The 11779-nt window shown below is 43.5% G+C and overlaps 1 protein-coding gene across 9 annotated transcripts in view; it reads right to left on the minus strand.

The window, feature by feature from the left end:
* The window catches only part of BIRC6 (baculoviral IAP repeat containing 6), a 226587-nt gene extending 222446 nt beyond the window's left edge, over positions 1-4141 (minus strand). For 4 of the 9 annotated variants that reach the window (XM_047851564.1, XM_047851566.1, XM_047851563.1 and 1 more), the window contains exon 1: positions 3748-4127. In XM_047851564.1, coding sequence (XP_047707520.1) covers positions 3748-4072 — 325 coding nt within the window. In that variant the 5' untranslated portion in view covers positions 4073-4127. Of the gene's footprint in view, positions 1-3747 lie in introns of all 9 variants that reach the window. The other 5 variants (XM_047851568.1, XM_047851565.1, XM_047851567.1 and 2 more) reach the window with 2 other exon arrangements.
* Positions 4142-11779: the final 7638 nt, after the last annotated feature.

An 11779-nucleotide genomic window follows, 5' to 3' on the forward strand; every position in this document is an offset into this window, starting at 1 on the left:
ATCCATTTGTCAGAACCCAGACAATGTATAACACCAAAAGTGAGCACTAACATCAACTAGAGACTTGTGTGATAATGATGTGTTAATGCAGGTTCACTGATTGTAACAAACAGTGAAGGAAGGTTGTGTGTGCACAGGGGCAGGAGGTATATAGGAGCACTGTACTCTCCTGCTCAATTTTTACTATGAACCTAAAGCTATTCTTAAAAAATCTGTTTAAGAAAAGAATGAGGGGCAGGCGCCTGGGTGGTGCAGTTGGTTAACGTCTGACTCTGGATCTTGGCTCAAGTCATGATCTTCAAGCCCCACATGGGGATCTGTGCTGATGGTGTGGAGCCTGCTTGGGATTCTCTCTCTCCTTCCTTGTGCCCTTCCCTCACTTGTGTGCTCGCACTCTCAAAAATAAATAAACTTAAAAAAAGAAAGAAAAAAAAGCCAAAGAACGTGTTTATTTTAGCAGTTAGTATGTAAGACAGCATACATTTAACACTCATTAGCATATATACATAAATTTAAAATATTCATTAATATTTTGTACTAGGCATTCTGAGGAGGGGATATAAACAAGAGGACAGGTTCCTTCCCTTGAGGAGTTTTAAATATAGTTAAATGGACATCGTATATTCACAAAAAGCTAAATAAAATGGAATTTAAATAGTTCAAGACAAAAAACACACCACAAACAGTAAGTTGCCAAATTACTAAAATAGACATTAAGAGGACAATATGTGCTTAGGGGTTCAGTGGATCACTTCAGGCTAAAAGAATCAGGAAGTTAAGATCTGCTCCAGGTCTTGAAAAATGGCTAAAATATGTCTGGAGGGAATTGGTGCATTCCAAGAAAGAGCAAAACTACTGAGTTAGGAAAGAAAATTAAATGAACCAGTTCAAAAAACTAAATAGGGAGATAAGACCAGAGAGAGACTAGTAGAGGCCAAATCATGGAAGTCAAAGAATGCCAAACTAAGGAACTGGCCTAGACACTGAGAAATCTTAACTCTTAAACACTAAAATGGATCGAATACTTGCCTAACGTGTTATACTGATAGCTCTTAACATAATGAAAAGTGTATTTATAAACATTTCATGTCAGATACAGATACACTGAAGACATATACTAGTAGACACAGTCAAAAATTCACCACCTTTGCCACCCAACTGAAATATACACACAAGTCCTGCTTCCATCCTTCAATTTCCTATCTACACTAATAGGCTACCTATAACCCTATAACCTGAACCCATTCAGAAGACATACTACTCTGTCACCCAAGAACACTCTTCTTCCCCTGATACAAAGATGTCTTTCCTCTGGGGGTATGAAAGAAGTGGCTCCTTGCCCCTTAAAGAGGGGTCATGTTAGGACCATGGTCACTGCTGGCACCTCCTCCTTATTCTATTTATAGAACTGTCACCCTCTATTAATCATCAAAAGCAAACCTACCCATAAAGCAAACCTACATAGCAAACCTCTATGTAAAGTCTATACGTATTCCAGGCAAGACAAAAAATGCAGCATTCCCTCCCCAATCACCTGAACAGATGACATACACAAGACTATACATACACAAGACTATAAACCTCTGGTAATTATTTTCAATAACTGCAATTCTCATAAATGAAAACATTTCAAATTTTGTCCATTGTTACTTTCAAACCTTTTCTGTAATCCTTTTGTTTGCCATAAACTCTTATACATATTTTAAATTACATATTCAATCTTCTATGCATGGGCATCTGCAATTGTATTCAATCCCATACTTTTCTAATTAACAAATGCCCCAACTTATCTCAGCTAAGTTATCCCCAATCAGTGCTGTACCTTTAAACTTGTATTACAACTCTAAGCCCCTCCCCTTTAGTAATCTACCACTAGAGTGACTATTTTCTTCCCTTTCATGAGACACATTCACATATGTCCAATTTCCCCAACTACTTATAACAAACTCTGACATACACTGTTTTTCTCAAACATAGACTCCAAATATAAAAACACCCCATTAAATTCCTTTCTAACAAAAACATTTTAAAACTTCTGTTAATACTACTTTTTATAAAAAAAAATCCAAATATATATCCTATGATAGCAATTAGTCAAAGCTTAAAATCATGAAAGACAGCATTAGACAATGTTTAAGGAGACAGCATATATTAAAAAAAACAGAATCAGGGATACATGATTGTTCATTTTAATTATTCTTTATACCTTTTTGTGTTTGAAATATTTTACATGAGAAGAAAGATAGCCAATTACTAGTGAGTATCTCCCTCTCTACATAGTGACAAGTTGTAACCTCCATATTGCAGTTACTGTGAATTGCTACATCTGGGACACCCCTCCTGTCCTTTACCTAAGCCAAGAAAAGAAAAATTACAAGCCTACAACCCAAACTTTCTCTTAGACATATCTTAGATAGGATCCGGGTTTATATTCTGTAGCTGTATACAATCCATTTCTTTCACATCTCTCACATCCACAGAAGTTAAATCTCTTATTTTATCTTTCTAACCCTACATTGCCATTAACTCTTACGCGCCTTACTACACAGTAAACTAGAATAATGACCTGTCCATATTTGCGCATGTTACAAGTGAATTGATATACCACATAACTCATTTCGTTGGCTAAATGCACACATATACATTATATCTGTATGCAGAAGTCTAACTCACTCACATACACTAACTTTTCAATCTCAATTTATAACATCTAAATTAAGCTACACATCACTTCACCACAAATGAAATGTCATCTCAGCCAAACATAACTAACTTGGCCAGGGCAATTCCAAACAACTCCACTCCAGTCCACTGAGCGTTCACCTAATAATGCATGGAGTCTCGTCCCTGGAACAACGTTTACATCACCCAGAACAGTTCTCCACTGGTGAGATCCAGACATACCTCCAAATCCCAACTTTCGGCCTGCTGTGGTAAAACAAGTAGAGAAGACCTTAAGTTTCACCTCATTACGAAGCCAAAGGAATCTGTATTTCATACACCGCAGGTCCTGAGCTTCTCATCACTGGGGAACAGAAGTTGGAAGCCCCGAACTAGGGAACAAGGTCTGGTCTTCCATGGCGTACGTCCTAAAGTCTTCGACGGAACCGTTTAGGCAGCTGGCCCGCCTACTTGCCTCCCCACCCCCACACCAGGCGCACCCCACCCCCACCCCCGGTGCGAAGCCCGCCGTACATCCCTGCACCTGCGGATCCTACGAACAGTCGAGTATTCACTTCTCTCTACCAGAGGGGAGGGCTTACATGCTGGCTCCGACGCTCGCCTCTGGCCACCAGGCTCTCACGTCGGGCCCAACCCTGCGACCCGCTGGCTCTCTGATCTGGCAGAAGGCATCACCGACACCTTCTCCAGGACCGACCGGGCGTCTGGCCTTCTCAGGTGCAGAGCTCCGAGGCCTCCTCACCCCTCCCAGAGGACCAACCTACACCGGACGCTCAAGGCCCGAAGGCAACTCCCACCACTCCCCGACTCGCCAGTCTTTTCTTCCCAGCGGCAGCCGCTGAAAAAGCCAAGTCCTACGGTCCTCCTCCATCAGCTTCCGGGCCTCGGGTCACAGCCAGGCCTGAGCCCCCCAGCCCTGCCCAGCGCTACCCCATTCCCGTCACGCCGCTTCCCCTCCTCCCAAGGCCGAGCCCCGGGGCTGGGCGGCTTCCTTCTCCGGCATCCCGCGGGCCCCGCTCCTCCCGCGGCGGGCCCGGCCCCCCGCCCGGCGTGCCGCACACTCACCGCTGAGCGCTGAGGCCTGCAGAGTGGCCCCCGAGGTGCCGTCGATGACTTTGATGGTCCCGCGACTGGTGACGGCCAGGATGGCGTTGAGCGCCGGGTGGTAGGAGAGGCTGTGCAGCCCTTCGGCGTCGCAGCGCATGCAGCCGTCCCGCAGCACCAGCCACTCCGAGACCCCGGCCGCTCCCGCCCCCGCCGCCGAGGAGCAGCCGGAGCCCGAGGCCGCCGCAGCCGCAGCCGCCATCTTCCGGCCTGCGCTCAGCACAATCACACTGGGAAGCGGCTCAGTGACAGTCCCGGGAGGTGCAGCACCACCGCCAGTCACCATCCGGGGCCAGGGGGCAAGCGGAGCGCGTTAGCCGGAAGTGAAGTCAGGCGCCGGCACGCACGCGGGACGTCGGCCGCGCGCCCGGAGGGACCAAGCTCAGAGGGAGGTTGGCGGGGGAGGGGGACAGCGAACGAAAGAGGCGGGACCCGGAGAGGGGGCGGGCGGCGAGCGGCTGGAGCATGCGCGGGAGGGCTCGCGCTTGCCACGCGCCCTGGCTCCCGCCAGCGTCGTGTCCGCAATGTCCCATTTTTTTTCCCTTAGTGTGGGGAGTGGCTGATGCCTGAGCCCCGCCCCGCTCCCTTGCTCCTGGCGGTGGGGGTTGGGCTCCCTGTGTTTCCGCTAGGCGGGGACGCCGGCCCGTGGGACTAGTGTGAGACGCGCCGAGGCCCTTTGCGGCGTTTCCAGCTGCATCTGGACGGTTCCCTGCAGGAGTGGTGCAGCTGTTTGGCGGTGGCCGTAAGGAGACCCAGGGTTTGAGCCACGGCTCTAGTCTACAAGTAAGCAGTCTGAAAAACCTCTGGTCTGGACTGGGAGAAACCAAACGACCTTTGGACCCGATGTCTATTGCACGCCGCCATTCCCAGATCTTTTTGTTGAACAGAAGTGCCACCTAAGAGTTCTATGCTGGAAGCATATAAATTAGTGTCTTATCCCCATCCCAAACAAGTCAAGTTACGTGAAGTGTTAATAGGTGTGTGGGGGTGTTGTGAGACCAGAAAAGACTATAGTCAAGTAAATTTATTAAGCATACCTACTAGCAATGCATTTTTAATCTTTTTATTTAAAAATAATTATTAGATTCACAGTTGCAAATACAGTACAGACCTCTGTGGTCTGCTTCCCCAAAACCTATCCATAACCCTTATCTGTCAAAAAAAAAAAAAAAGGACAAACTCAAATTGAGGGACTCCTGTAAAATACCTGACCAATACTCCTCAAAGGTAGGGCAGGTCCAATTTACTCAGTTTACCCCAACAGTTACATGTTACATAAGTTTAGTACACTGTCAAAAGCAGGGACTTGACATTTATATGTTGTGTATATAATTCTATCACACATTTTATCACGTGTAGATTCCTGCACCACAATGAGGATAGAGAACTTATGTTCTGTGTGTCTTGGGATCATTCAGTTATCTTGGAAAGCCTAAATTCTTAAAACCTAAAGTGCTGTTGTGAGAATTAAGAATCATGTAAAATAGCATCGTGTAGAATAGCATTTGACATATAGTAGGTGATCAATAAAAGTTATGAAAGTTGTCTTCCCACATTCCTGCACACTTCATTAAGGAATCTTCATAAACTATCCCAACTATATCTTAAACCTATTTATTTGTATGCAAAGTTTTGGTGGTTTATTTTGTTTGTTTTGAGAGAGAATATGCACAGGGGGGCTGGAGACCTAGAAGCAGGGAGAGAGAACCCCAAGCAGACTCTGTGCTGTCAGTGCAGAGCCCATTTGGGGGGTCAGTCCCACAAACCATGAAATCATGACCTGAAGGGAAATCAAGAGCCAGGCGCTTAACCAACTGAGTCTCCCCAGTGCCCCCAAAATTGTACTCATATAATGTATTCATTCCATTGTGGAATGGCAAATATGCCATTTCTTTAAATGTACATTCATTTTTTAGAGAGAGAGTATGATCAGGGAAGGGGCAGAGAGAGGGGGACAGAGGATCCAAAGTGGGCTCTGTGCCAACAGTAGTAAGCTGATGCGGGGCTGGAACTCACAAACCGTGAGATCATGACCTGAGCCCAAGTCAGACACTCAACAGACTGAGCCACCCAGGTGGCAAATATGCCATTTTAATCTATTGTTGGGAGACAATATATAATAAAGTGAAAAAAAAAAACCCAAATATTAAAGTCTAAATGAATACCTGATTTTGAGTCACTGTGGCCTCATTTATCAGCTCTATGAACCTGGGCAAGTCACTTATACATTCTGAGAAATTTCCACCAGTGTCAATTGGCAATGATAAAATTATTTGCCCTACTTAGGTTTGTTACAGACTTGTAAATTGTAAAACTTATGAAAGTACTTGTAAACTGTAAAAATGGAAACAAAGGAGTTCAGTGGCTTGATCCAGGCCTCATAACTTAGGAGGAGGGAATAACAGCAAGCTAGACTTTGAACTCAGGCAGTTTGACTCCAGAACCCAGACTCCTGCTCAGAACTTCAGTGTCTTGAGGTAAATACAGTAATGCAAATAATCAAATCTAAATGTAACTGGGGTGTCATTATAAAAGTGTTTTGTTATCTCAGGACACAAGCAGAAACTAAAAACTGCCATTTCAAAGTTGTTTTCTGCTTGGGCGCCTGGGTGGCTCAGTTGGCTAAGTGTCTGATTTTGGCTCAGGTCATGATCCCCCAGTCCAGTCCGTGAGTTGGAGCCCCACATCAGCTCTGTGCTGACAGCTCAGAGCCTGGATCCTGCTTTGGATTGTGTCTCCCTTGTTCTCTGCCCCTCACCCACTCACACTCTGTCTCTGTTTCTCTCAAAAATAAACAATGAAATAAAAATAGAATAAATAAAAACAAAGTTATTTTCTGTCAAGATTCATTTGGGCCACACTTTTCCATTAATCTGAAAGGGTACCTGAATAGGCCTTGAATGCAAATCAAGCTCCTCATCTTATTGATAGGGAAAACAAACAACTGAACACTAAATTTAAACTTGGTGTACTTCAGTGTTGTACTATAATGAAAAAATTGAGACACAGTTGTTATCTGTTAGCCTGTGTTACATTTTTTTGATTAGGAAAAAAATCATTCTTTTCTCTCTATGAATTTAGACTGCTTTTACCTATAAACCAGAATTTTCCAAAGCTATTTACCCAGAAGATGTTGTAAAATAAAACACTTCCATAATCAAAGAAATTTAGGAACCAAGTCCCCCTATATTTCTCCTCTTGGAAGATTTATAATACACAGTAGCATACCAAAAGCTCTGAGACCTCCTATGATCAACAATCCTATTTAACCTTCTTTAACCAGCATTTCACAAACTCCTATCAACAGAATCCTGCAAAACAGGTGTTTCACGAGCACTCTTCAGTGTAACTTATTGCTTGTTTTTGTGAATATGTACTTTTGTTTGAGCGCTTGCTGAGGTCTCAAAGACTGCAGTCAAGTGTTTCAGGACCCAGCTTAAGGTTCCTTAAATTGAAGTGATCATAAAAATGAAACTGCCCAAGACTGGATGAAGTTTAGCATCAACTGTGTTGATTTTGTTCTGCAGATGGAGTTAAGAAACAAGACTTTTTCTTTTTTTTTTTTTAAGTAGGCTCCACACCCAAAGTGGGGCTTGAACTCACTACCTTGAGGTATAGAGTTGCATGCCTTACCAACTGAGCCAGCCACGCACTCCAAAAACAAATACTTCTAACTTTGAAAATACACTGATTTTCAAGGCTAGTCTATTTTTTTTTTAATTTTTTTTTTAACCTTTTTATTTTTTCAACTTTTTTTTGGGGGGGGGGGACAGAGAGAAACAGAGCATGAACGGGGGAGGGGCAGAGAGAGAGGGAGACACAGAATCGGAAACAGGCTCCAGCCTCCGAGCTATCAGCCCAGAGCCTGACGCGGGGCTCGAACTCACGGACCGCGAGATCGTGACCTGGCTGAAGTCGGACACTTAACCGACTGCGCCACCCAGGCGCCCCAACCTTTATTTATTTTTGAGACAGAGAGAGACAGAGCATGAACGGGGGAGGGGCAGAGAGAGAGGGAGACACAGAATCTGAAACAGGCTCCAGGCTCTGAGCAGTCAGCACAGAGCCGGACGCGGGGCTCGAACCCACATACCGCGAGATCGTGACCTGAGCCGAAGTCGGCCGCTTAACCGACTGAGCCACCCAGGCACCCCAAGGCTAGTCTATTTTGAAGTCATGGACTTTTGAGGGCCTCCAGCCAAGCCATTTTGGGCACAGGTGGTGATTGCCTAAAGAAAGTAGAAATTCCCTGGGGCACCTGCGTGGCTCAGTCAGTTGAGCATTTGACTTTAGCTCAGATCATAATCTCATGGTTCCTGGTTCAAGCCCCACATTGGGCTCTCTGCTGTCAGCATGCAGCCGCTTTGGATCCTCTGTCCATCCCCCACTCCTGCCTTCTCTGCATCTCCCCAGATCATGCACTCTCTCTCTCTCAAAAATAAAGATTAAAAAAAAAGAAGAAGAAAGTAGAAATTCCCAATGACAATCACTTTGGAAAGAGGAATTTGCTGGAATCAGAAATGTGGACTCAGAAAGGGGGCCTAACACAGAAAAAGCATTTGACCAAACACAACATCCATTCAAAGAAAAAAAAAAAAGCAATGTGGGAATGCAAGCTGGTGCAGCCACTCTGGAAAACAGTATGGAAGTTCCTCAAAAAACTAAAAATAGAACTACCCTACCACCCAGCAATTGCACTACTAGGCACTTATCCACGGGATACAGGTGTGCTGTTTCGAAGGGACACATGCACCCCCATGTTTATAGCAGCACTATTAACAATAGCCAAAATATGGAAAGAGCCCAAATGTCCATCGATGGATGAATGGATAAAGAAGATGTGGTATATATATACAGTGGAGTATTACTCGGCAATCAAAAAGAAGGAAATCTTACCATTTGCAGCTACATGGATCGAACTGGAGAGTACTGTGCTAAGTGAAATTAGTCAGTTAAAGACAAAAATCATATGACTTCACTTATATGAGGACTTTAAGAGACAAAACAGATGAACATAAGGGAAGGGAAAAAAAATAATATAAAAACATGGAGGGGGACAAAACAGAAGGGACTCATAAATATGGAGAACAAACAAGAGGGTTACTGGAGGGGTTGTGGGAGGGGGATGGGCTAAATGGGTAAGGGACACTAAGGAATCTACTCCTGAAATCATTGTTGCACTATATGCTAACTAATTTGGATGTAAATTTTAAAAAATAAAAATTTTTTTTTAATTTTTTTTAAGTGTATTTATTTTTGAGACAGAGAGAGACAGAGCGAGACAGAGCATGAATGGGGGAGGGGCAGAGAGAGAGGGAGACACAGAATCGGAAGCAGGCTCCAGGCTCTGAGCCATCAGCGCAGAGCCCGACGCGGGGCTCGAACTCACGGACCGCGAGACCGTGACCTGAGTCCAAGTTGGACGCTTAACCGACTGAGCCACCCAGGCGCCCCAAAAATAAAATTAAAAAAAAGAAAACAACAACTCTCAGCCAACCAAAGATAGAGGGAAATTTCCTCAACTTGGTAAAAAGTATCTATAAAAACAACAAAAACCTACTGCTAACAGCATACTTAGTAAAAGACTGAATCTTTTCCCTCTAAAATCAGGCAGAAATCAAAGACACCTACTCTCACTACTCCTTTTCAACACAGTACTGGAAGTTCTGGAACTTAATGGAAGTCATTGCAACAAGGAAAGAAAAAGAAATAAGCATAGAAAGAGAGCACTTTCTCAGACTCACCCCTCTTTCCCTTATGCAGCCACTGGTGGTGGGGGCCGGTCTTTAGGAAACCGGTAGAAGCTAAGATCACAAAGGGCCAGTGGCCCAGGACTGCAGGTGATGATTGGCAGAATGAGCAGGGGCTCTGGCTAGATAGAAGCCTGTGCCTGCAGCTACACAGGAGCAGAGACAGAGGCAAAACTGATTCTAGAGCTGACAAAGCAAACGCTCTCCCTAAAGATTCCCTGGTAAATAGGGGGACTCTGAATGGGTGGTTGAGGTTATGCCATGGGAGCTAGAATTTGAGCACATTTATAACACACTCCAGTAAAACCTGGAACCGATACACACACACGCACACACGCACGCACACACACACACACACACACACACAATTGAGCCTTATACAAATGTTGCATAAAACAAATGCCTGATGTAATAAAGGAAACAAAATTTAAAGGGAAAGAAAGTTGGACAACAATAAAAGAATCTCTAAGATAAAAAAAATAAATTATCAGCCTAATGCCCAAATTAACTTCCCTACAGAAGTTTATAGACAGATTTGCTTTATCCCAAAATACAAAATGATCAAGTTCTAATGATTTCTAATGGAAAGGCGGATCTCCTATAAATTACTTCTATCTGGCCTGATATTGACAGCCAGTATGTGTATCATTAAAATTCACTCTCAGGACAAAACAACGAGATGCAACTTCACATTCATTAGGATGGCCACTATGAAAAGGAAAAAAATAAAAACCAGAAAAAAGTATTGATAAGGACGTGAAGAAATTGGAACCTTTTAATGAGGTGTCTTAATGTAAGGTGTAGTATCTAGTTTCTGCAGCAGCTACCTGGACAAGCTGGGCTCCACAACCAACAGGTACAGGGAAGTTAATGTACCATGTGGCAAACTTTGACCACTGAGGCATAGGAGATGGAAAGGAGTTGCTTGATAATTTCTCTCCTTGATAGACTGTTTGAAAACACTCTAGTTCCAAAGAGCCTGTTAGAAATATATCCTATGTGAATGAGCAGTCATCCATGTTTCATTGTGAAACTGGCCAGACTGCTAATACAACAGCTTGTATTTGCTTTCTCTTCTTCCCTGCCTCACGTTCCTTTTCCCCTAACTCTTGCTGCCCTAAGATTGTACCATCACACATTCGAAAGGAAGGGAGGGAGGGAGACAGGGGAGGAAGGAAGGAAGGAAGGAAGGAAGGAAGGAAGGGAGGAAAAGAAGGAAAAAGAAAATTGGAACCATAGTACACTCTTGTAGAAATGTGAAATGGTACAGCCACTGTGCAAAACAATATGGAGGATCCTCAAAAAGTTAAAATAGAATCATCATATAATCCAGCAATTCTTATGTATTTGTACACCCATGTTCATAGCAGTGTTATTCAATAGTTAAAGTATGGTGGGAACCCAAGTGTCCATCAGTGGTGGATGAATGGATAAATAATAATGGAATATTATTCAGCCTTAAAAAGAAAGGAATGACTTATGGTAAAATATGGATGAACCTTGAGGACATTATGCTAAGTGAAATAAGCCAGTCACAAAAAGACAAATATTGTATATGATTCCATTTACATGAGGTATTTAGAGTGGACAAACTTGTAAAAACAGAAAGTAGAATTCATAGGGAGAGAAAACCAGAGGCTGGGGACAGGGAAGAATGGGGAATTATCTTAATAGGTATAAAAGTTTCACTTTTGCTAGATGACAAGAGTTCTGAGAATGGACGGTGGTGATGATTCTACAACACTATGAATGTACTTAATGCCACTGAATTATGCACTTAAAAAGGGTTAAGATGGGGGTGCCTGGGTAGCTCAGTCCATTAAGCGACCAGCTCTTGACTTCATCTGAGGTCATGATGTCACAGTCATGAGATCAAGCCCTGTGTCAGGCTCTAAGCTGAGAGATTTAATTAAGAGTCTCTCCCTCCCTCCCCTTCTGCCCCTCCACCACTTGCATGTGTGTACATATGTACTCGCTCTCTCAAAAAAATTTTTTTAATAGAAATCAATATTCAAAATTTTATTAAAAAGTGGTTAAGATGATACCACTACATACCTATTAGAATGGCTAAACTCCAAAAAGCTGACAATACCAAATGCTGGTAAGGATGTGAAACAACAGGAACGCTCATTCATTGCTGGTAAGAATTCAAAATGGCAAAACCCCTTTGGAAGACAGTTTGGCAGTTTCTTACAAAGCTAAACATAGTTTTACCCTATGATGAAGCAATCACACCCTAGGTA

The sequence above is a fragment of the Prionailurus viverrinus genome, chromosome A3 (assembly GCF_022837055.1).
Source record: "Prionailurus viverrinus isolate Anna chromosome A3, UM_Priviv_1.0, whole genome shotgun sequence".
Lineage (NCBI taxonomy): Eukaryota > Metazoa > Chordata > Mammalia > Carnivora > Felidae > Prionailurus > Prionailurus viverrinus.